The 26,153-nt window shown below is 47.1% G+C and overlaps 2 protein-coding genes across 2 annotated transcripts; one reads left to right on the forward strand and one right to left on the reverse strand.

Annotated features, from left to right (window-relative positions):
• The first annotated feature begins 6,069 nt into the window (after positions 1-6,069).
• LOC128099713 (gastrokine-3-like) lies at positions 6,070-12,313 on the forward strand. Its single transcript, XM_052721545.1, has 7 exons — positions 6,070-6,080; positions 6,869-6,926; positions 8,245-8,298; positions 8,477-8,611; positions 9,946-10,053; positions 11,115-11,256; positions 12,219-12,313. Exons 1-7 carry the CDS (start codon positions 6,070-6,072, stop codon positions 12,311-12,313), a joined length of 603 nt encoding a protein of 200 aa, XP_052577505.1.
• Positions 12,314-17,232: 4,919 nt separating this feature from the next.
• Positions 17,233-24,717, reverse strand: Gkn2 (gastrokine 2). Its single transcript, XM_052721546.1, has 6 exons — positions 24,700-24,717; positions 21,508-21,561; positions 20,904-21,041; positions 19,190-19,300; positions 18,392-18,548; positions 17,233-17,362 (listed from the first exon to the last, which is right to left on the reverse strand). Exons 1-6 carry the CDS (start codon positions 24,715-24,717, stop codon positions 17,280-17,282), a joined length of 561 nt encoding a protein of 186 aa, XP_052577506.1. The 3' UTR covers positions 17,233-17,279.
• Positions 24,718-26,153: the final 1,436 nt, after the last annotated feature.

Below are 26,153 nucleotides of genomic sequence, written 5' to 3' on the forward strand. Positions count from 1 at the left end.
CTTTAAAAAGAGGGTCCCAGGGTGTTTTATGAACATGGAGCCATATAAGGTGTTCTGGATTCAGCCACCACCTGGGAACTCAGAAGCTGCAGCCATACGTAGTCCATGGGGACCAGACAACTGCTTGAGCTGATGCCAGAACTTAGCAGCACACACGCAGTACTGGCTTTGTAGGTGTGCAGAATGCAAGAGCTATGAAGTCATGTACGTTTGCATCCAGACTTTTAAAGAAAGCTTGGGAACCAGGCAATAATCAGCTTGCCAGGTCCCTGCAGGGGGCCCCTGCAGAGTCATTCCTGAAGTCTTGAGGGTCAAGTCTAAATTGCAGTGGGAGCCTCAGGATGTTGGAGATGCCAGGAACATGGCATATCCACAGAGGAAAACTGCAGACCTAATTGTACCAGCCCAAGAGAGAGGTCGATGTATACTTCAGACAGGTGTGGCTGCTCTAACCTGGAAGTGGAGGGACAGGGTTTAATGTTTGCCCTGCTGGGTTCGGGTCTTGCTTTGGTCCTGTCCTTCCTATCTGTGGCTCCATTTCTCCTTTACAGAATGGGAATGTTTACCTTTTGCTCTGGAAGTACGTAACTTTCTTTTTTTATTTTACAGGGGCTCTCAATTAGGGGTTGGCCTTGATTGAGTCTCAGAAAAGATTTGGATGTTTGCGTTCTTGAAAAGTGCTGAGACCGCTCCAACTTTGGGGACTCTTGAAGTTGGACTGTATAGATTTGTGTTATGAAGTGGCCGTGAGTCTTTGGAGGCAATATGGAATGTTGTGGGTAGAATCAGAAGTCTCCACAGTTCACACTTGGAATGCTTGTTTCCTGTGGCAGAGCTATTTTAGATCGTGGAAACTTTGGAAAGTCGGGCTTACGTGAGTAGGTCACTAAAAACATGAAACCTAGTCCTTGGTTAGTGTCACTCTCTCTGCTTCCTGGTCCACTGTGACGTGGACAGCCCCTGACACATGCTCTCCTAGCACCATGAACCGAGAGGTCCCACCAAGTCTTCCCTGCTGTGAGGGCATGAGCCCCAGAAAAGAGCCTTTCTCCATTAAGTTGTCTCTGTCAGGTACTGTGGTCTCAGAAAAGCAAGAACAATGTAGCCATCCTCTGAGAATAAGGATGAGAGAGAGATATTGCAAGCTTAGGGAGAGACAGAGGTCACACAGGAGCCACACAGTTGCACATTTGCCCAGGACATCTAAGGCCACACCAGAAGTATGTGGATGTGAATTTAATGTTGGATCACTGAGCATGGCTGTGTGATCTCTCTCCAGCTGATGGGCAGGCAATGATGTGGCTTACTCAAGAGAGTTCTCTAAAACAAGGATAGTGATGGAGTTAGGGGTGTACTCAAGAATGTGCTGATAAGAATTGGCCACAGACCCTATGGGCTGCTCAGAGAATGCAGAAGCACTAGGGTGCTCTAAGCCCAGCAGGTTCTGGCAGGAGTGACCTGAGGGAGGAGCAGACGTCATATTTATATGCTAAGTTCCTATCTGCCCCACCCGCTCAAGAAGCAGATCGGGCCATCTCATTACTAACATCTGGACTCCTGTCTAGCAGCCAGTAGCAGCCCAATGAATGCTTGCTGCGTAAATGACCAGCTGAATGAGTGGATGGATGTTTTCTGTGCTGGATCTCATACTAGGCTGCCAGCCACATCACGTCAGTTACCATGTGAGGTCGCTCATTTTTGTCTCTTCAGGACGAACATCTTGCCAAGCACATTGCAGATTCTCCAATATATCTGTTAAGGTGACATGAGTTGAATTGATTTGAAGAACAAGAAATGCAAACCCAGGTTTTGTTTGTAAACAAAAGCAGGTTATGTCATTAAGACTTCAGAGTCAGCCGTGCATCATTCCAATGAGAAAGGAGAGGGAAGAAATTAAGGTCTGTTGGTAATTAATTAACAAGTTCAATTAGAGCATCTGTTTATTATTCCCAATCCTACATCAAGGAATAAACAGAACTGCTCATCATAGGCAGGTGGGGGCCCTTGACGCAGGGAAGAAGTGGGCCAGTGCCGGTGAGGGAAGCCCCACTGGGTGCAGCTCAAGTTAAATCTGGGAGTTGATGGGGAAGAGCTCCCCCAACTCCAAACCTACACCAAGTACCAAATAGGTGTGCTGTCATCTAGACTGCCCTCCAAGACGTGGAAAGCAGGTCAGCCCTCAGAGGAGCATGTGCTGAGAAGTGAAGACGAGCTGGGCAGCCACCAGCAAGTGCTCTTTGGTTGAACCAAGAACTTATCCTGGACAAAATCATGAAGTTGAAAGCATCATTTCAGGAACTCTCAGAACGTTGGCTCCTGGATTCTACCCAATCTTACAGCCTCCTTAGTGTGAAGCTAAGCCCTCTAACACTTCATGCCTCATCCCCCTGCTTATGATAGAATAGACCTCAAATTCATGCTGAGTGAAATATCTCATTGTCCTAAGCTGTCAAGATGCTTTTAGTGAATAGCTTCATCTCACATCCTGTGCGGTACCCAGGGCCCATGCTGGAGAAGATGCTCAAAGAATGTTTGTTCAACAACTGAGCAAATCCATGCCTGGACACATCAGTGTATCAGTGCTTGTAAAGAACAAGTTCACACTTCAACAGGCAATGTTTTAAATATATTCCTTCATCAATAAAATGCAAATCAAAGATGCCATCTCATCATGTGTATTAGAAAGGCTATAACCTAAACATAACAAGTGTTGGTGAGGATGTGGAGAAACTAAAGCCCTTATGTGTTACTGGTGGTAACATAAAGGTGTTCAACATCATGGATACAGTTTGGTGGTGTCTCGGGCAGTTAAACATAAAATTACTACATGACCCAACAATTACACTCCTGTGTACAAACCCAAACTAATTAAAAGCAAGTACCCTAATGGGCAACACCATTCACAAAGGCAAAGGCAGAAACAATCAAATGCCCATTGTCAGAGGAATAACCTGTGATGTATGCATACAGAGGAATATTGACTGCAGAATGAATGAAGTACTGGCGGATGTTAGCATGGATGAACTGAAAACATACTAAGGAGAAATACCCTAGACACAAAAGTCACAGAGTGCAGGGCCCCAGTTGTATGGAATCTCCCAAATAAGCAAGCCCTTACAGACAGAAAGCATACTAGTTACCAGAGGTGTCTGGATGGAGGGAGGAGGAGCTTCATGGCGACTATTTCTTTCTGAGGGTATAGAAACAGGAATACAAAACAAGCGGCATGTGCATGAAGACAAGATACACTGTGCATCACTCTCAGTGGGGAAAAGAACCGATTCAAACAGAAACAGCTAAGCAGTGTGCAGGTGGCCACATGACAGGGCAGCTTGGAGATTGACATCCCATCCTTGATGAGGAACTGGGGAGCCAAACACATGAATAGCATGGGACAGCCTCACTGGGGAGGACCAGTTCGCAAAGGTGAGAAGACCAGCATCGGTACCGCTGCAGAGGCCAATGTCGAAGTCAGCATCCAGGCTGAGTCTGGGAAGAAAGGACAGAGCACAGATGAGGAAGGTTCTGGGTTGCAGCAGGCAGTGTGGGCATCGGGGAGAAGATCAAAGTGCGCTGGGCAAACACCAAGCAGGACCAGGGATCCGGCAAAGGAGTCTGGCTCCTGCCAAGGCTCCAGGATGCAAGATAAAAGGCAAACAGCTTTGCAGGTCCCTGGCTTTCCTGTCCTTCCCTTCACCTCCTGCCCGCAAGGCCACGGGCAAAAATCCTAATGATGTCGCTCAGATAGCCTTAACTGAACTGTAGCTGGAGGTTACAAAGAAGGCTGTTATAGTCAGATTTTAATTGCCTTCTTTGTTCACACTGTCATTAAATAATTAATTCCATTATTTGCCGTTGACTTACACAAATATTTTCTCTGTTCTATTTACCAGACACTGTAAAAACTCCAGGAGACACAAAGATGGTGCCTTAGAGTTTCTATTACTGAGATAAAGCACTGTGACCAAAAGCAATTTAGGAAAGAAGGAGTTCATTTCGCTTACTCTTCCACATCACAATCCACCACTGAAGGAAGTCAGGGCAGGAACTCGATCAGGGTCAGAACCTGGAGGCAGGAGCTGATGCTGAGGCCGTGGAGAAGGATGAAGGAGGTCTGCTTACTGACTTGCTGTCCAGGTTTTGCTCAGTATGCTTTCTTATTCCATCCAACCTGCCCAGGAGTGGCACTGCCCACAGTGGGCTGGACCCTCCCACAATCTCTAAGAAAGTGCTGCATTGGTTTGCCCCCAGGCCAGTCTTATGGGGCATTTTCTCAGTTGAGGTTCCTCTTCCCAAATAGCTCTAGTGTGTACCACATTAAAAAAAAAAAAAAAAAAAAAAAAAAGCAAAACTAACCAGGACACATGGGTAATACATCTTACACAAAAACACAAAATCCATGTATTCAACCATGAGCATATGGATTCCCAAGTATCTCCTCTGGGGTAGGTATTGCTCTAAATATTTGATGCTGCATTTATACCAGAAAACAAAACAAAATTCCTGAATTTATAGGAATATAATTGGCAGTCGAGCGACATAGATGTACAATTTAATGACCTGGTTACACAACCATGCACACAAATAAAACTCGATGGAAACACACAACAAGAGTTGCAGGCAGAGAACTATGTTTACAAAGAAGATATTTGCTGGGAATGTGGGAAGGCTGGGAAAAGGAGAATATTCAAATTTGGCTTGAAGAAGGCAGAGAAGGAAGAAATCGGTGTCTCCAGTCACAAACAAGGGCTAGCCAGGAGAGCCAGGGGTGAACATGGGGAAGGTGGAGGGCCAGATGTGCTTAGTGTATGCAATTAACTAGAAAGAGGCTGGAGACAAAAAAAAATGTGGTGGCTTTCTTTTGGACCACCAACCAACTCCCAAATCACGACACACAGACTTATTATTAGTTATGAATGCTCGGCCTTATGTTATGCTTGTCCCATTAGCTCTTATAACTTAAATTAACTTGTTTCTCTTCATCTACATTTTGCCTCGGGGCTTTTTACCTTCCTTTCGTTCTGTGTGTCCTACTTTCCTGCTTCCTCCCTCTCTGGCTGGCCGACGACTGCCTGACTGGAAGGACATGGGGTGTCACCCTCTCATTCTCCCCCATTCTCTCCATTTTCTCTCGTTCTCTTGAGCCTAGATTCCTCCTACTACATATTCTCTCTGCCTGCCAGCCCTGCCTATCCCTCTACTGCCTAGCTATTGGCCATTCAGCTTTTTATTAGAGCAATCAGGTGCCTTAGGCAGGCAAAGCAACACATCTTTACATCATTAAGTAAATACAGCATAAACAAATGTAACACATTTTTGCATAGTTAAACAAATGCAGCATAAACAAATGTAACAACACATCTTTCAGTAATTAAACAAGTATTCCACAACAGGAAAAGGCTAGCAGCAACCAGATCATTCTGAGGACTAGAAGAGTTTGAGGCAACTCGGAGATCGTTTGTACGTTCAAAAGGAGGTGCTTTCTAAACTTTATCTTGGCGAACATCATTGCTCAGTAAGAGCCCATGGTTGAAAGGATTGGCTACTCCTCCTGACATGTGGCTACTGGTCTTTGTAGGACTGAACGCAGCTAGATCATTATTTAGTCACCAGCTGAGATGCCAATATTTAACTATCACTTAGTTAATAAACACTCTTATATTAATTTCACTTGCGTGAAGTATTTTATTGTGAGGACATCTTGTTCCATCAGTCAACAGCAACTCCCATCAGTTAGGGAGTAAAACCCCAGAAGGCGGTCTCACTGAACATTGAGGAGAAAGTTAAATGACTACCAGACCCCCGGCTCTCCCATAACTAGAGGCCCTCTCACACGAATGCTGGAGAAGGTCAGGAGTTGCTGCCTCTGCATGGTGTTCTGATGCCCCGAGGCCCTTTCTCCACATCTCTTTACGGACTAGGGTCTCTCTTCCGTCTGGAGCCCTGTCTAGGTGTGCTCTAATGGATCTTTCCAGAATGGAACCTCATTTGGGATCATCTGCTGGGTCTCCCTTTAGGACACAGCTGCCTGTATTTAGTTTCTTTGCTCCTTGCACTGGACTTAGCATAATGGCGGGGAGGTAACTAGCTGCCTGTTGAGTGGCTTCTGGTTCCCATTTTCAGGAAGAGAGACTCCAACAAAATTTGCTGTTCACATAGTAATCCTAAAAGCAGGAGACCTTGGGTGGTGACACAGAAGAGGCACCGTTGCCCTCCCCCCTTGTTTGGTTATTCGAGACAGGGTTTCTCTGTGTAGCTCTGGCCTCTAGCTGTCCTAGAACTCACTCTGTAGACCAGTCTGGCCTCGAACTCACAGAGATTCGCCTCCCTCTGCTGCCTGGCTCCATTGCCCTTTTTCAATCTGCAGCTTGGCAGAAACAGAGCAGTGCAGAACAGACAGTGTAGTCTAGGTTTGGGTGACGGGATCAGACTGCTTGTCAATCAACCCAACCCTGTAGTTCAGTCTGTCTTTTGGGGTTTTATGAGGTTTCTTCTAAACTGTCCTCACCATTAAGAAAAAATACTTTTCAGAAATCAAGAAGTAAAAGTGGTGAGCATCTTGGTTTGGTATCAGGAGCATTTTGTGGAGTCTGCTGCTGACAACTTTTTGCATAGTGGCTAAGGTCACCAATACGGCAGCCACAAAGACCTATTCTTATCTGGTGTTTGCCTTGGAACCTGTAGGGCTATTGGGAGAAAGAAAAACACTCAGCTGTAGTAAAGGGAACTGATAACTCTAATCACATAACTAGCTTTTCCCCTAATGGTTTCTGGGTCATGGATAACTACTCCCAAAGTCCCTTATCATAGTGAGACCTGGGAGATTGAGAGCTATATAAACCAGACTTAGGAAGTCAACGGGCCATAGGAAAGCATATTATGCATGCCGGCGCATAAAGCCCAAGAGAAACAACATGAAATGCCTCGTGAGTACATTTTTAATTTTGCATGTGTCAAAACAGCCAAGGAGGTCTGCTCCCCTCTCCAGGAACTCTTCAAACTCAACCCAAAGAAGATTTTCAAACTCTGATTTGGCATGCAGAATCTGAGTGAATGGTGTTTTCTACCAGAATCAACAGCTAATTTCTTAAAAAGTCAGGACTCTTTCAGGGCTAGAGTCGCGTTTCTCTTTTACAAATTGCTGGTGGAAAAAAAGAATGACAGATAAACGTGATGCCAACTGGAATGGTGTGTTTTTGTTCCTTTAGATTTTTTTGAGACAAGGTCTCATTCTGTAGTCCAGGCTACCATGAAGTCCTTGTGACTAGCCTCACACTTTTGAGTGCTGGCATTAAAGGCAGGCATGACGCTCCAGCTTTCAATCGTCCAATAAGGCAGTCTTGCCCTCTGCAGCTCCCGCGTCTGTGGCAGACCTCATTGCTCTGCGGTGATAATGATATTGTAGAAGAGCCATTTCCTTGGCCTCTGAGGTGTCGCCTGCCTTTTGTTATTGAACTTGAATGCAGACTTTACACAGGTGCACAGAGGAGGGAAGAGCTGTCGGTTCCACTCCACACGGTGGGTGCACTTGAGCTGGGTGAGCCTCAAGTACATGATACACTATGGCCAGCTTATCCTAGCCCTCAGTTCTTTCATTGATATCTGATGCAGAGAATTCCCTCAATGGGCAGGGCAGGGCACACAGAGAAAATGAGTTATTCACATATTTTAAGGCCTAGATACATTCTAACATCATTTCCCCCACAAAATAGCGTGGGAATGGTGGTGAGTATCTTTTCTTCTCAGACAAGGTAAGAGAATCCAGAGGAATGGAAACCTGGAAGGAGTCAGTCTCCAGAGGGTTAGAGGGTAGGCAAGGGGGTGGAGCAGGGCCAACTGTAAGCTTTGGGGTTTGGGGTGAAGAGCCTGAGCAGAGGGTGTGCCCAGCCACAGAAGTAGAGGGGATGGTCCCGAAAGAAAGAGTGGGAACCCGAGCTATTGTGGCCCAGGCTGGTCGTGCCCTGTGTGGTGACCAGAGTCTGTAAGGTTGGCTATATCTACCCAGTGGAAGCCACACAGGAGGAATCCTTGAGTGACCGGCAAAGCTTTGTCTCCTGAGCAGCGGGCACACGCTGTTGGAGCACGGTACACTGTGGTCTCCTGACACACTCAGGGCCCTATAGGGGTGAGCGAAGGTGAGAGCTGTCGACCCTCATTAGAAAGATCGGTCCCGCACGGCAGACTCTGGAGTCTAAACTCATCTGAGGCTAAGGACAAAGCACATTGACCTTTGTTCCATTTCAGATTGCACCTTCCATTCTTGTGAGCATCTTTCTAGTTCCCTCTCTGGCCCTGATGGTGAGTACGGTGGAGGGGGCCCAGTCTGCAGGACTCTCTTTTAGCACAAACATTTCAAAGCTAACAGCCAAGGTTGGCATTCCCATACTCTTTCGTGGATTCCCCTTCACCCTACAGGGGACAGACAGGTAGACGCTTGGGGCCGCTGACTTTCCCACTGTTGATTGGTCTTTTCTAGAACATCAATGACAGTCATCCTCTGGATGGCTCTGTGGGGACCCAGACTATCCATGTCGATGCCCTCCGATGTATGGTCAGCATCCAAGACACCAACGTTTTGAGTGAATGGAATGGAATCGTGAACTACAAGAATGTAAGCTGTGAAACACACTAATTACAGTGCCAAGGAACACTTGTGTGGTCCAAATGGACCAGAGTGCTGTTCCATCTTCAGTGTCCTCCCCTGAGACTGGGTTGCTGTAGAAGTTATTTTGTCTGAACTCCATATTTAATGTGACTGCTGAAGGAATATTGCTGTGAACTACCCTCTCCTTCAGGAGGAAGACCAATTAGGATGACGCATGATCAGGAAGAGAACCCCAGTGCCTTGGCAGAACTCTAATAATGTTCTGTGACCACAGAGATATTTTTCTGCCTGGCAAACCTCAATTACTGTATCTGCAAAACAGCTCCAACCGCTGCCTCTTCTACCTTGTGGGACCCTGAGTCAACACCCACACTCTCACTCTGCCCTTTGCGACCCAGGCCCTCCTCACCCGGGTGTCACATTCTTGCCATGTTCTCTTCCTCAAACACCTTCTCTCTCTTCACCTCCCCACTCTTACTTTCCCAGGGAGATTCCCGGAATCCTTCCAGTCTACAGACTGATTACCTCTAAACCCTCGTAAAAATTTCCTCAAAGCAATATTCCACCGTAGGCCACTAGATGGCGCGAGGGAGGCAGAACTATTGCTAGAGGCTTAGCTTCTCGCAGCTGTGCTCGGGGCTCAGCCAGACCGAGCAGCATCAAACTGCAGCTCTGATCTAAGCCAGGAAAGAACAAATAATAGGCCACAAGGAAGGGGCATCCAGGACAGACCTAGCTCTAGAATCCAAGTGTCATGACGCAGGCCTCCTGACTGCCCTGGGTTTTCAGAGAGCCCTTTCCAACTTACACAACATTCTCCCAGGCAGTGGGGATCTCAGCTCTCCCCTCATGTTCATGACAACTTCATGGAAGAAAGGCCATTCCTCCTGCCTTACAGATAAAGAAACTGAGTCTCAGGGAGGCCACTGAGGATCCCAAGAGCCGTTGAGTAGCAGGCCAGGCCCTTAAGATCAACTGTATTGTATTACCATCTGCCCAGTCAGGTACACACACCTTGATGTTAGCATTTCAGAACATCCTAGGAGAGAAAGCCTTCACCATCAGGAGCAGAGGAGATGGTAACAGAGGGCTCAGTACCACACCACTCCTGATACCTAGTAGAGCACGGGGCTCAGTACCACACCACTCCTGATACCCAGTAGAGCACGGGGTTCAGTACTACACCACTCCTGATGCTGCCCTGTGCTCTGGCATCCAGGGTGCAGCATGCTGATACGTTCTGCATTGCAGTCAGACTAGCAGGGTGCGGACACCTGAGGGAGCAGGGATGTGAGCTCTGAGACTGACTGAATGCCATGTTTCTGCCCTGTTGCTTTAAGGCCCTCCTGGCAGTTAAACTGTTTAGTAAGATGGCCTGTGTCCTGGCCAAGATGGATCTAGCAGTCTTCCCAAGTTTGGATGATATTACCCAGGCCCTGGGCCAACAGGTGAGTGAGTCCAGTTCTCTCTGAGGCATCTACTAAAGGCTTTTCCAACTTATTATTGCAAGTCTCCTGGCAATACCTCACTCACAGGAGCTTCATTCATATCTGTTCTTCATGCCATGAAATCACACCATGTGCAAAGAACTCGAGGACAATGGCCCACTAAAGACAAGTCACAACTGAATCAATGACCTCATTTAGATGTATTCCCAATGGGTTCAAGCTATGCTAGAGAAGACAAGTGGTTGGATACAAACATCCCAGTGATTTCATGTCCCCTGCTTCCTATCTTTCCTGACCCACCACACACACACACACACACACACACACACACACACACACACACACACACACACTCATATGTCCATACACACCATTATTATTATCATCACCATCATCTTTAATTGCAATGAATCCCAAGGTTGCTGAAATTCTTGCCTACCCTCTCAAGTGAGACGGGTATTGTTAATAGGAATAAGTTAAAAACCATGAAGAAATCCTTGGCAGCTCATGGAATCTGTTCAAACTTTGCTTAAATATCAACACATTTGGATAGCATTCAGGACTGAGGGTAGCCAGACTAACTCCAGGAAAGAAATAAAAGTGTGCTAAAGCAATGCTATTTTTAAAAGAAGTTGGGGTGAAGAAATGGCTCAGAGGTTACCAACATTTGCTACTCTCACAGAGAAACCAGGTTTGGTTCCCAGCCCCCACAAGGTGGCTCACATCAATCTATAACTTTAATTAAACACTCATACACATAAATTTAAAATACATATCTTTAAAAGAGAAGTTGAAAGTGTCCCGTTCATCTAATTTGACAAAATACAAATGCAACAAATGTTTTAAACTACTCTGTGTTATCATTCTGGTTCAGAAAGCACCTAAGACTGATAGGAAACGCCACGCTTTTGCCCTCTTGTGGCTTGATAAAATATTGCATCTAGAGACACCTGGAAAGCAAGTCTGGGTTCACAAAGGGCACTGTTAACTGAATCCCACGCACGTTCACAACTTGCCTGTGGACCCCTTCTTGAATATATCTGAGACGCCCCCTCTTCCAGGCTTCCGGTCACTACCCACCCACCCGAGGACTGACCTACACAGTTTTACCCAGTCGAGTCAAAAACTTGGCCCAATACGGAGTGCCTGTCAAGGACCTGTGCAGAGCAGTCCCCACCTACTTTGCCCAACAGCAAAAAGAAGGTGTGTTCAAAAAGCAAAAAGAAGAGGTGCATATATTGAAAGATGCAGGAGGAGTTTCAGGCCCTATCAGCAAGCTGTAATGCCAGCTGATCCCATTGCTTCTCCAGTGAAAGAAAGTTGGCGTGGTCTGGGACAGGGAATTCCTTACGGGGCTCCTGGGGAAGGGAAACAGCCATAGCCTCATCAGAAGGCCAAAGCCAGTCATCTCCTCAGGGATTTGATGGCTGATGGACATCCTGCCCTGACCCACTCCCACTGTAGGGGAAGACCTGTGACTTTGGAGTCCTTGGTCCTACTCTTTCTCAAGGTGCCTGGAGCTCAATTGTTAGAGATGACACTGAATAGAATGGGATGGGATGGGATGGAATGGGATGGGATGGGATGGGATGGGATGGGATGGGATGGGATGGGATGGGATGGGATGGGATAGGGTGGAGTGGGATGGGGTAGGGTGGGATGGGATGGGATGGGATGGGATGGGATAGGGTGGAGTGGGGTGGGGTAGGGTGGGGTAGGGTGGGGTGGGATGGGATGGGATGGGATAGGGTAGGGGGTAGGGTAGGATAGAAGAAGCTGATGGCTGGCAGTCCTGCTGGGAGTGTGAAGGGGATCAGTGACCCGAAGAGCCTAACGAGCAGGGCTAAGACTCCAAGATCTGCCCATGAGTCCCTGTGAAGTCAGCAACATGGCTGTTGCCACTCTCTTTATACCTTGGTCTAAGTTTCCCCACAAGCCATAGTTCTTTAAAACATGAGGATCCAGGAGAGAAACAGAACATGCCGGGCTAGGGGGTTAAAACACATAATAAAGGAAGAGTGAAAAAGAAAGAGGTGATTATTGCAGGGGCTGGAGAGAGGGGCCTGGGTGGGCTTGCACTGATCTGAGCATTTATCCAATGCAGGTGCCTGGTGTACCTGTTGACTCTGACCTTATCTCTAAAGTGCAGTTCCTTCCTCTTGAAGGTACTGCCCTGGCGATGGACCCAGACTCCTGTTCTGAGCTCCAGTTTATGTCCTTCATGGGGCTGTCCATCTGTGGTGAGATTCCTGGGCTCTAAACGTCTACATCAGCCATGTGAAGATTGGATATGCCTGCTCCAGCCTCTGCCTGTGGAAAGCAGCTCTTTCCAGTCCTCTGCCTTCTGGCTTTCCATACAACACTAGCCCTGTAATCTGGGGTGGGGGTGGGGTGGGTACGTTTTCTACCTTTGAGGAAGAAATAATAAAGTATCCATGTCACTGGTCTAGCAGACAGATTCCCTCATCCTCTGTAGGCTCCCTCACCCTCTGCAGGCTCCCCCATCCTCCGCAGGCTCCCTCATCCTCTGCAGGCTCCCTCATCTTCTGCAGGCTCCCTCATCCTCTGCAGGCTCCCTCATCCTCTGCAGGCTCCCTCATCCTCTGCAGGCTCCCCCATCCTCTGCAGGCTCCCTCATCCTCTGCAGGCTCCCTCATCCTCTGCAGGCTCCCCCATCCTCTGTAGGCTCCCTCACCCTCTGCAGGCTCCCCCATCCTCCGCAGGCTCCCCCATCCTCTGCAGGCTCCCCCATCCTCTGCAGGCTCCCTCATCCTCTGCAGGCTCCCTCATCCTCTGCAGGCTCCCTCATCCTCTGCAGGCTCCCTCATCCTCTGCAGGTTCCCTCATCCTCTGCAGGCTCCCCCATCCTCTGCAGGCTCCCCCATCCTCTGCAGGCTCCCTCATCCTCTGCAGGCTCCCTCATCCTCTGCAGGCTCCCTCATCTTCTGTGCACTGCTAGCCATGTCCTACAGCATTGGGGCGACTCCACCAGAAACTTTTATTTCTGAATCTTTTTAGGCTATCCCTTGAGAAGTTTTGGCAATAAATGAACAAACCACCAATGGCACCCAGTCTGGATGGTCAGACCTAAGGCTGCACTTGTCTCCTGAAAACTGGGATTGGCACTCCTGAGATGTCTCTTTCTTGTGCCAGTCCAGCTACACAGTGACAACCCATAGAGTGGTCCTGGAGCCTCCCTCTAAAACTCTAAGCAATGCCCCTTAGATAAGTGTGCCCATGCCCATTGCAAATCACTAAAGATGCAGATATTCAGCTGTCATTCTGTAACTGTCCCCCTTGCAAGGACAACCCTGTCTCTTTCACTAAAACCTCCACCCATGTGGTGTCACCTAACTCTCCCCATCCCTGCTGTTCCTTGGAACCTTGGGGACAAGGTTTTCAAGTTCTTTCTGGAGTGGTTTTCAAGTTCTTTCTAAAGCAGACCTCTGTTGTCCCCAGCAAGGCACCCCCACAGTTGTCCATGACCACAGCCTCCTCAGCTTCGTGGAAGGACCAGAGCCTGAGGCCTCAGGTCCTGACTCCAATCCGGGAGCCACAGCACAAGTTGCTCAGGGCTGTCAGGGTGACATCCATGCCAGCTTGTTTCCTGAGACTGCTGCAGGCCGGTTGGCTTCCCTTTCGTTCAGCCCAATGACAAATGTTGAAAGGAGATCAAGATTTGTTTTGAGGCCTAAGATGAGGCACAGCCCTTCCTTTCCTGACCTGGCCTCCCTGACAATGTTACCTCATGACCCCACCATGGCACACACAGCTCTGGACATCAGTATTCACATCCCCATCACAGGAAGAGGAATGAGAAAGAGCAAAGAACCAAATTCGTGGCCATCTGAATCTAGATTTCTTTCTCTGGAAAGAACATGGATCCTGGAAGCCTCATTTAGCAGACTTCTGCCTACATGTTATTGGTCAGAGCCTTGGTCACCTGACCACTCTAGGCCAATCTGCCTCTTGCTTTCTTAAGAGAAAATATGATCTTGTTTTCTTAGGAGAAACAGGACTGACTTAGCCCAGGCTTTCTCCAAATTTAACTATTAACACGTTGAACCGGAAAATTCTTTGCTGTGGGGCCATACTCTGCATGGCAGAGTTGAACACTGTCTGTCCTTGCATTGCTACAGGCCAGAAGAACCTTCTCTGGCTGTGACAGTGACAACAGCCCATCTCCTGGGGACAGGGGAGAAGTCATATATAGTTGAAAACTAACTTGACAGATCATGGTTAGGCCCCTACAACTAAAGGATGCCCAGAAGGAATGCTTAGCCTCTGCTTACACAGCCTGGGGTTGCGCTGGCTGGAAAGAAGGGGCTGGGGAAACGACTGGTGGGCTGTCGGTGAGCTTGTTTTGAAGAGGAATATTAGACAGCTGTAATCAGCTGCAGATAAGTGACCCTTTCTCTAGATTTCCTCAGCAAGGGTCACCCCCATGCCTTTAGAAGTCATTTTTCATATTTTGTTCAGACATAACTATAATGGGAGGAAAGCTGGACTGATCTAAGTTATTTCACTATTCTCAGAAACCAAAAGCTCAATGTTGATTTTTACCTCACCATCCATTCATTATGTTTGCCCAAATAAACATTGCTAAATTCATTCATTGTGTCAATAATCCTAACAGATAATTCTACAATGAAATAATGGGGTCTGTATCTTCTAATACCAACATCTATGGATGAATAGAATGCACTTTATCCCCCTTAGATGAGCAAATGTGTGTGTATGACATGGGATTTTGTAGATGTAACCATCTTGTTAAATAAGAAACACAGCCAATGCAGAGATGAAAGCCCAAGAGGTCAGAGCTAAGAGCTAAAAACCTTACCCTTCACTGCCACTGCTGTCCTCCTCAGCAAGAGAACTACTTCCTGTGTGTTTGTCTTCTTATAGACTTTCTGTTCTGCCTTCTCATTGGTTGTAAACCCAACCACATGACCTCCTTGTCACTGCCCATCTATACAGACCTCCAGGTCTTCTATGGTTGGTATTGAGATTAAAGGCGTGTGTCTCTACGCTGGTAGTATCCTTGAACACACAGAGATCTGCCTAGCTCTGCCTCTCAAGTGCTGGGATTAAAGGCGTGCACCACCACCACCCACCTTCTGCTATGGCTTGCTATTAGCTCTGACCCCCAGGCAACTTTATTTATTAACGTACAAATAAAATCACATTTCAGTACAAATAAAATATCACCATAGGATTTGATTTGCTGTGAGAAGGAACTCTTAGGAAATAACAGTCCCATCTAGCACTCCACCCGACCTTGGCTCCTTCAAGGACTCCTTTGACAAGCTGGCTGCAGGCAGGGTTGATTTTGTGTGCCTTTTGTGACCTGGGGCCTCTTCCAGCATTTGAGACCATTGGTCCAGGCTCAATCCTCTTTGCTCATGGCCCAAGGAGCACCCCAGGCTTGAGCACCCCGAGTTAAAAGTTGATATCTACTTTCCTTGGCCCTTAGAAGGGGCTAACTATGAGGAACTATAGCAGGGCCCCAGCCTGCCTAGGAGGAAGGGGTGATTTAGAGACAGCAAAGTGAGGAAACAGACCTGTGACTCTACTTTCAAAGTGGAACCAATACGATTAAAGCAAAAGGAATTGTATGAGCAAACCCCCAAGGAGGTTGCAAATGCTAATACTCTCCCTGTGCCCAACTGCTCATCCTGGCCATGGGAGCCAACCTGAGACTTTGGAGCTAAACCAACTCATAGCCAGAATGAAGAGAAGCCCTGTCTCTCTGGCAATGAAGCCAAGATGGATTCCCTGTGGTGGACCGTGGTGCTGGTTCTCTCTCCTCATGCAGAAATCCATGAAGATGCAGAGGCTGCCCAGAAAGAATACAGCTGAGAGGTGGGGAAAGAATCTGGACATTATTAAGCCCCCAGCTCCAGGATGCCCCTCCTCTTCCTCTGCGACCAGCTACATAAGACTCTCAGCTTACCCTCAGCTGCAGCAAATCTGGCTTGGGTTCCACAGCTCACAGATTCCTAAAACACTCTGTCCTCTGCTTGGCAGACTAGAGTACACTTGATGCTGCTGTCATCAGACTCTTTATAAAAGTGTGCATGCCTTTGATCCCATCACTCGGGAGGCAGAGCCAGGCGGATCTCTGTGAGTTTGAGACTAGCCTGGTCTACAGAGCGAGTTGCAGGACAGGCTCCAAAACCACACAGAGAAACCCTGTCTTGAAAAAAAAAGAGAGAAAATAAAAGAAAGAAAGAAAGGAAGAGAGAGAGAGAGAGAGAGAGAGAGAGAGAGAGAGAGAAAGAAAGAAAAGAAAAGTCCCATTTCCCCACCAAGAAAATAGCACCCTTGACTATGGTAGCTTGAGCTTCTTGTCCCATCATTCCCCAGCACCGAGTACACAGAAGGCACTTCTGATGTGTCAGTCCATGGGCCAGTGTGAGGACTAGGAAGACGCAGTGATAGAGACGGGTTCCTGTTAAGTCTCTCTTGGTTATGAACTTGCATCCAGCTGCCCAGACTACATGAAACCTGGCTAACTGGTCTGGGAATTGGTCCACACGATGTCATTCATTTTAAGCCTTGGACACTTTTCCTGCAGTGCATTAGCTTGGAATCCCAGCTTCACTGTTTCTGTTCCTGGTGTTACTACTGCCCCTCCCTCCCTGATCACTTTGGGTTGGCACAAAAGAGAATATTATCCCCTGTGACCAAGACTGGGGCTTCAGCAAATTAACACACGCACCTTAAAAGGTACCCGAATGGCCCTCAAACCTGAGTCATTGGTCAGAAGAGGGAACTTCTTTCATTAGAGCAATGAGGCTGTTAAATAAGAGTATGCCCCATCCCACCCTCTTCCCATTCAAAGCCATGGCCACCCGAGTCCCTGCTCAACCCTGCTGTCTGAGCCTTGAGTCCACAGGTGGGCAGCTGGTCTGTGGGCAGCTGCAGAGGGAGACGGAGGCTCATACCCCACTAGTTAGACTGTACGTGGCTCGGCCCCATCATCTGGACATTTTCATACATTGTATACCTTATTTGGAGTCCTTCTATATATTAAGGTCAACATCGCTTGGCTCCCCACTGTGTCCATGAAAGGAACAAACACACAAATATCTGTAAATATATCATTTATGTGTTATTATTGAATCTCGTAAGTAGGTGGAATGTTGGGACGCATCTAGTTTGGCTGCTGAGTGGAAACCAAAGGTGAACTTCTTAAGAAAGATGAAGGCAGCTGATGGACCATCTCAGATGTGAATTCCTGCACAGATGGAGACTCCCAGGAGCCCCAGGAGGCCAACCTTTGCACAGGCTCCAGTGGACACCTCTTCTGGAAATGGGAAAAATGTAATGAAATGGTATTAAAAATGCGTTTCAATGCAGCAAGCCAATAGTTTCAAAGGGGCCTGAAGGGGAAGGACTTGTCATTTCATAGCACCAAGATTTTAGCCATAGCTGTATTACTGCTGCTGCTACTACTACTAAATTAACTTACATAAGAATGGCAGCTCTGCCGGGCGGTGGTGGCGCACGCCTTTAATCCCAGCACTCGGGAGGCAGAGCCAGGCGGATCTCTGTGAGTTCGAGGCCAGCCTGGACTACCAAGTGAGTTCCAGGAAAGGCGCAAAGCTACACAGAGAAACCCTGTCTCGAAAAACCAAAAAAAAAAAAAAAAAGAATGGCAGCTCTGGAGTTTGCTGTGCTGTATCTTGGTAGATGCTGCACGGCTCTGCATTGACAGCATGCTCTTCTGCCTCTCTAAGCCCTTATGAATGCTGTCTTTCTGGGCAAATGCGCAGCACATGCTGACACCTTCTTCTTCACCTCCCACTACTCTGACAAATGTCTCTTGTTAAGTTCATTGTCCACTGGTTCTGGTCACTTTGCCACAGTCAGTGCAAAGTTCAGCGATGATCACAGTGCCCTGTGACACCCAGCTGCCATCCCCTGCCTATGTGCTCACTCCATCCTCTCTTCCCTGGACCACTATGCCAGATCCTGGCAGCACTCCTAAACATCTCCAGAGAATACTGTTTGGAAGGTGCTCCAGGAATGCTTTTCTACATGGAGCAATTTACATGTGAAAAATGAGGATCGCAGGTTTGAACCCTTCCCGACCCCATTGATCCTTTTCACTCATTCCCTTTCCCACTGCACCGAACCCCTCGGAGGCAGAGTTTTGCCCATTTCTGTGCTCCTGGCAAAGCTAACAGTGCATTCACATAGTAGGAATTCAATTCCTAAAGAACCTGAACTGAGTCATGTTTTCACTTATGCATATTTTACACAGCCCGTCCCCGCCCCCCACTGCATGGCACACAGCAGCTTCCAGAACTTGATTGGCTTCTTTGGTACTCACTTGGCTTTGTAACCACCTCCCCCTCATACAGGGGGATGTGCTTGCACAGCTGCTCAATAGGCGACCCAAACAGGAACCAATCCACCTTCATGATCAGCGACTTCAAAGGGTTATACTTGACCCAAGTGTACTCTCTGGAGTCCATGGTGCTCATTGCCTAGGTGACGTAACAGAATGGTGGTAGAGAAGCTAGTGAGCCTGGTGGACCTGACTTTAAATTGTGAGTGGCTTTCTCTTTGCAGTGGTTAATTAAAGGGCATTCGGACATTTCAAGTCATGGTTTCCGCTGGCTACTCTGCCTGGGGGAAAAGCTCGTTTTTACCCACAGTACTTCACTGCAATAAACCCACAGAAGGCAAATCTCCTGAAAAGGGAGAGGCAGATGGAGCAGTGTAGACAGGGCTAAAACTAGGTGTCTAGCCTCAGCGCACTGTGTGGAGAGTCTCGCACTTTGGTAGTATCTGTCTGTGTGTTTGTATTCTTAAATATCATGAACGTACTCATTTTCAACCAAACATTTTATCTTAGATCTCACCTCCAAGAAGAAAGGTTTACCAGCGCCATCTCCAAAGACAGTTCATTTAAGTTCTTATAAATTCATGTTTTCAGGGCTCTATGATGAAAACTGAGCCGAGATGAATTTCCGCTCCTCCCTCCCCCAAATGTGAAAACACGTTAATAAGTTGAGCATCACAGGCATGGAAACATAAATTATGGTCTACTGCCTCATCCACATCTCTCTGTGGGCAGCCGCATGGGCTGGCTCAGGAGCAGACTTTTCAAGGAATCCCAAGCTACCTGCTTCTCGTAGAGGTACCGTTGGAGTTTGTCCAGAGCAGGGATGGCTTTGTGGTCCATCTTGAGGACGTAGCAGGCTCTTCGGGAGAGCACCCGGGATGCGATGTAACCCTGAGGGAGCGACAGCACAGTTACTGACTCTGAAGTTTCCAGGATTCTGATTTGGTGAGGCTGACACTGAGTCTCAGAAGAAAGGACTGAGTATCCACTGTGAGTTAATGTCGCCTGTCAGTCTGAGATTCTGTCCACTCATCTTTGATATGGAGATTTTGTTTTTCCACTTGTCTCCTGTACACCCATGCAACTGGCACATCCTCTTTGTGTTCTGGAATTGAGGCCTACAACATAGAGTTTAAAGACCGAGAAGGATGGCTCTCTGCCTCTTTCCTTTGAGTTTTATCCAGCCTGTTCTTCATTCTTGACTATCTACAATATCCTTTAGGACTGGATCATTCAATACCATAATGGCTCCACATGTGGCTATTTAAATTCAAATCCAGTGAAATTTACAAATTATTTCACGGTGCACTTTGAGTACTCAGTAGCCACAATAACTAGAAGCTTCCCTTCTGGAAAAGTCAAACATAGAACATCTCGACCTGGCTTGACGTTCTTAGGCCATGCTGTTCTAGAAGTCTCCTGGGCATGCTTACATCTACCCTCTTCTCACATGCTTTACCTGTTCACCCTTCCTTTTCCCTCTTCTCCATCCTTTTCTCTACCTCAGACTCTACCTACCACACAGAGAGGGTAAACTGAGGAAGCTGCATTAGGACAAGACAGGTGAGTGGGAGTCTAACATGAGGAAGGATCACAGGCTGTCATATTTTGACCTTGAGTGGAAATTTTCCGTGATGCTTCAAATATATAAAAAAAACACTCTACTTCCCATTTTTCAATCCTCAAAAGTCTTAGTACCTAAGTTTAACAAGAGACCAAGACACCAAGGCTGATGAGAGAGGAAGAGCTTAAACAAATCTCCACAATTCGATTTTTTAAAAAGCCACTTTTGGGATTTCCATGAAATCTATTTGAAGATAATTTTAATTGCACTTCTGTTGAGGACTTCAAAGACTCTATACTCAAAAGGTGGCATGGAATTCCCAGCAGCCCCAAGAGAATGCAAGTGGGGAGTTTTGAGAAGAAAAAGGGAAAAAAAAACCCAACTTCAGACACCCATTGTTGGTGTCCATGCCGGGTATCTGGGGTAAGGCAGCCCATAATAAGTGTTGGAGAAAGAAATCAGTGAATTAATCCAAATCAGTAAATGGATGGAGGACAATAAGCTTTTAGAACAAGTTTCTGAGACTTATTGCCCTGGTAACCACCACTGGGAAGGCCTTGTAGCAAGGATCATGTGGTCCGGTCTACAGAAATAGTTAAGTGTGTGCATTGTTCTGGGTTTCTGCTTGTTTTCTGGTTGTTTTGTATCAGAAGTTCTCATTTATTCATCCAACAGGCAGTTTCCTGTTCATGTTCTAGGCATTGCTTTGATTATTCTTCCAGTCCGTGTCTGGGCCAGTAGGGGAACAACATCATCATCACTGTTGAGTAGTAGTTTTATTTACTTGCTTGATTTTTTAAAGGGAAAGGGAGAAGTGAGGAAAATTTTAAGGACGTGTAAAGATAGATAGTAAAATTTAAATATATACACAATGGCTGACCCACGCCGCCCTTTAAAAGCCAATCTTCTGTAGATCCCCTTGCTGCTTACATGCTTATAGTCAAAAATGGTGGTTGAAGAGCACGACCCTGCGTGGATGTTGACGGTGGCAGTGTTCTTCTCGTTGTCGATGGTCACTGTCTCCTGGACATTGCCGCCATTGGTGCTTGGGGTGAAGATGTTAAAAACCTAGAGAGACAGCAGAGACAAAGTAAGCTTTCTATAAACAGTGTGCACTGAAAAAGTAGCTCATTCACCAGGATAAACCACCACTGGACAGCTGGAAAGCCATTGAGGCTCATCTTGAGTCAGAGTGGAAAGCTTTGCCTGCTGCTTTATTATGTTATGTGTAAAAGAACAAAAGCGATGTCATTGCAAGGGAAACAGGACTCACCACGTTTTAGCGTGGTGGGTTACACTGTGTGTGGGTTACGCTGTGTGGTGGGTTACACTGTGTGTGGGTTACACTGTGTGTGGGTTACACTGTGTGGTGGGTTACACTGTGAAGGCATTGCAGGCAGAAATAGATAACCACTTCATCTTTCCCGTTACTGGGATTCCATCTCAGCGAAGACATGTGGACTGCCCAGTCCTTGGGATGGCCTGGTCTCTCATAGCTCTTACCTTCTCCCACAGCTCCAAGAAGCCAACTCACCTCATCTGCCTGAGATTGTATTCCAAAGATGGACAGTACCACCAGAAATGCCACCTGAAAAACACATCAGTTCTCTGTGGGGTAGTCACTCAATGAGGGGGTCAGGAGGAGACAGTGGGCACCTAGGGACAGCAGCCAGCCCTTACAGGTGGCCAGCAGTTCATGTTATTTGTTAGACACACGGTGGGCAGGTGAGCAGAGAAGGACTGAATTACCAGGGGAAAACCTGGCCTGAGCCACAACCGCTTTGGGATTAGTGGATAAGTTAAGTCCTCTAATCTAAAGGGAAAATGTCAGTTTCTTGAGACTGAGGTAACGAACCATTTGAAACGAATCCGTGAGTGACGTGGTCACGGTGGGTTTTTGAGAACAGCTATGGAAGGAGGATACTGGGAGCACAGTTAACCTTTGACCTCAAAGAAAGCATCCATCTGCTGCCACAGCCCACATCTCAGGGGTGCTACTGACTCAGCAGGGCCAGCGAGCCGTTGGGCCTACCCAGAAGCAGCACTGATGCTGTGCTGGGGTCGTTTCCAGGTCTGTGCTGACATCGGCAGCAGGTGTCTTCTCTCTTCTGATTGGCACAGTGAACTCTACTGCCCGTTAAGTTACTGGTAGGTAGGAGGAAAATCGTGGGGAGAGCACACACTTCCAAGACCTGCCTGTGGGGCTGCTGCCCTCCTGTGCAAACCTTTCCTCACATCTATCTTCTGGGGCCCGGGGTGGAGGCTCTAACAACAGCGTCCATGCAGACACCCTGCAGTCCACTTACGTGGGGCTCCCCCACCCTACCTCAGGTAGCTCCGGAGCCTCAGACACTCCTGTATGTTCTATTTAGTGGGTCTAGACTAGAAGTTTGGACAAGTGAATCAACTAACCATCTCAGTGGATGCCGAGAGAGAGCACAGGAAGTGTCCTCGGCCCCCAGATCCTTCCTATCTACACCAAGGTTGGTACAATTTGGTATAAGTTTGAACTTCAGGTTTAGATCTACTTCTGGGAAATCAAGAGACATTGGGAGAGGACTCAGTTCATCTGACAGTCTTTGTCACGCCAGGGCTGACACTTAGTGTGCAGCTTTCTCTATTAGTGGCTGAGTGAAAACAGGAGGCAGAGGCTGGGGGAGGGCTTCCATCCTGTATCCGAGCACACAGGGTGGAGCCATGGAATCTGGTATCAGACAGGAAAAGGGAGTCATCTTCCCTAATAAAGAGTTTAGGCATGAGAGCACTCTGGTTGCTCTAAGTTCACCTAATTGCGACCGCGCACAGGGCCCAAGCCAGGGAGACCACGTCCTGAGTCCCATGTTTACAGATTTGGAGAATTCAGTCTCCTCTGCCTCAGTCTCCTCAACTTCATAAAGAGGGCAGCAGTGCTGGTGTGCACTGTGGGCACAACAAGCAGAGGTGATTGTCCGTGGGAAAAGCTGGGGCTCAGCACAGTTTGGGGGTAGCTGCTCTCATTCTTGTTACAGACATTGCTTTTAAAGTATCGCATCTCTTTCAGATGATAAATGCAATTACTCTCAAATGCCTACACCCCTCACAAAGTGAAGAGACAGGATTATTAGTAAACATCCTCCAAATAAATCTCTACATGTTTCTATTTTTTTCCTTTGTACATTTTGAGTAAACCCAAGAAATACAGGCAATGGACACACAAAAATTCAACATTATTCCCTCCCCACACACTGTTAATTCAGTCCCAGAAGCATAGACCTGCACAGTGTTTGTCTAAGACCCTTGAAACCCGCAGCGATTGGCTACAAGCAGCGTGAGCAGCAGCAAGGGCTCAGAGAACGTGAATGCATGCATACTCACAGGGGTTTTCATTTTGCCGGCAGAGAAGGAGCTGGAGTGAGTGTGGACGCCTGTGCAGTGTCCAGCCTTTATACCGCTTTCAAGAACTGGACATCTCTTTCCTGAGTGGTCATGTCAGAAAAGATCAAGTCCATATCTCTGACACACCCCAGCAAACTCCCTTATCAGGACGGAGACCTAACCACATCCCAGGTCTCAGTGAAGTTTGTTAGTCAGTTCTGACAACTCCCCATTGGTCACTCCGCAAACACTCGTAGCTTATCTGTCCAGGTTGAGCTCCCGCCCTATAACAATACTGTAGACGCTTGCTCTTCACACATAGACACTGGAGGAGCATGCTAGCTCCCTTCCCGAATGTAAAGTCCTTAAGACTTCCGGTCCCCACTCAGGGTCTCTTCAACACTGCCCAACTTGCTGACTTAGTCCGCTTCAGCGTCATACGTGAAAACAGAGGTGAGGATAGCGGCTGGAGAGTTTTGCTTAGAATATGAACAGCCCCACGGCTGTCTTTCCTTCCTTTAGAGTTGGTGGCAGTCTGCAGAGATTCATGAGGACCAAGATTTGGGAGTCTAACAGCACTAACCAAATGTTTCAAGCGGCCCTTGTCCAGGGCACCATGAACAGTGGGTGACACATCTCCACTTACCTTAAGAAATTTTCATATTTTAAAAAGATTGAGAGAGCAAAGCAGAGCTTAGTTTGATTAATTTTTACTGCCACAGTTAGAAATTGCTAATTAGATTGGGGGCTGATGAAGTTATAAGGGAAGGGAGGTTTTGTTTTTAACACAACTGTAACATATGAACGATTGAGCAAGGAGCTAAAATGCACAGTTAATGTTTTAGTAGTGGACATTTAGGGGTTCCCTGGTTCTGTAGAACCCTGCTGCCTTGGCTGCCCAGCTGGGATGAGGCAAAGGGTGTGTCTTTCGTCTGAGCTCACTGTGGCGGGAATGAAACAATTTTGTAGTACATCTGCCAATGCTCTCCCATCCCTGCCTCAAGTGATACGGAGAAGTAAGAAGGCCAGGGCTCTTGAAAGGATTGCTTTCAAATGTGTAGGTACCCTCTGCCTTGTTTTACCCATCCCCAGGAGTTCCAGGTCCATAGGCCTATTGATGACACTGTTAGCATTTATGGATCATGTCCCAGGGCTTTCTAAACACTTGGCGCATATTAATTCAGTAGTGCTTCTGGTTCTGGTCCCATTTCCCGGGAAGAATGCCAAGGTGCAGGGAACTTAAGGAACTAACTCCTTGGGACCACACAACTTCTAAAGGTGGGAGCTGAGGCTTGAGCGTGGTCTGATGCCAGAGTCCACCCTTTTAACCACAAGTCCTCTCAGACTGTGTGAGGCAAGCACAAGTCCTCACCTTGCTGGGGTAGGGCATGAGCAGCCTTCAGAGTCTAGCTTGCTCCCAGCTCAAAGACAGCCTTGGAAATTGTGAGGCTTGGCCACAACTCAAGTGAAAATTCACTGGGGAAATATGAAGCTAGCTGCATTGATAAACATTGCTATGAGCAACACCCCTGCCTATGCCTCCCATTTTCAGAGGGAATAAAGTCACAGACACAGAGGGACCTGTGCCGAGCAAGTCCACACCTCAGGTCTGCTGCAGCAGGACAGGTCTGTGAGGCCGTGTGGGTGTGGACCTCCGAAGCACCCACCTTCAGAGCTGTTTAAATTCCCACAGGTGTTGTTCTTTATAATTTTGCTTTTAGTCTTGCTTTCAAAATGTTTCCAATGTCCTTAATGCGTTTTCCCACATTTTCTTAAAGTCTTGCTTTTCCCATTTAAATTTACTATTACTTCTGAGTGTAGTGTGAGGCTTCAATACATTCTTTTTTTCCACTTGGACATCTAGTAGTTCCTACATCTGTTAGTAAATAGTGGAGCTCTTTGCCACTAACTTCTAAAGCCATGCAGTTTCCATGGAAATAGCCTCCTGATTGCTGCCTCCATGCCTCATTGGTTCATTTATTACCCAACAATGATGACTCCCAGATCTACAGATGGGTGCTGGAACCCAGTAGAGCAAATCCCCCAGTGTTGCTCTTTCTAAGTGTTCCTGTCTGTGAGTTTCCTCAAGCACCCACTTGCTTTCCTTTTTGCTGATTTCTACCTTGGTTCTTACAGAATCACTGTGCCCTTTGTCTGACGTCTTGAGCTGAACATTGTTATGCTACATTGAGTCTCTTCTGCTATTTTAAATGGAAGCATTGAGAAATATTATACTTACCACTAAGTACACTTTATTTTCATCATATAACTATTTTACCTTTAAAAAAAAACTTCTTAATTCTTGCTGTGATTTTTTTCTTTAACCCAGTTATTAAGGTGTTTTTCAATTTCGTTCTCTCTCTCTCTCTCTCTCTCTCTCTCTCTCTCTCTCTCTCTCTCTCTCTCTCTCTTTCTCCAGCCCTCTCTCCATTTTCTGGCATCTATTTCTTCTCTTTCTCCTACTCCTGACCACTGTCTGCCTAGTGATAACCACTGGAGAATTTTCTGCCTACCAGAAAACATAAATAACTATTAAAAACAGCAAATGTGAATATATGGAATTAGAATTACACAAGAATCCAAAGCATAAACTGTACTGGCCAGATATATCAACTAGAAACACGAAAGATCACATTTACAGTGCCCATTGTTTTCCATGAAAATAACAACCCTCTTCCTGTGACGACCATAAAGCTTCTCTCATGACGCTCAGCTGGGGAGAAAGGGCAGAAGAGAGTTGCTCACCTCACCTTCAGACATTGACAGGATGGCCAACAAAATGCACTAAGAGCAGCAGCCAACACAGTAAGCTCAGAACGGGGGCTT

This window comes from Peromyscus californicus, unplaced genomic scaffold, assembly GCF_007827085.1.
Source record: "Peromyscus californicus insignis strain IS unplaced genomic scaffold, ASM782708v3 Scaffold_6__1_contigs__length_162567912, whole genome shotgun sequence".
Taxonomy (NCBI): domain Eukaryota; kingdom Metazoa; phylum Chordata; class Mammalia; order Rodentia; family Cricetidae; genus Peromyscus; species Peromyscus californicus.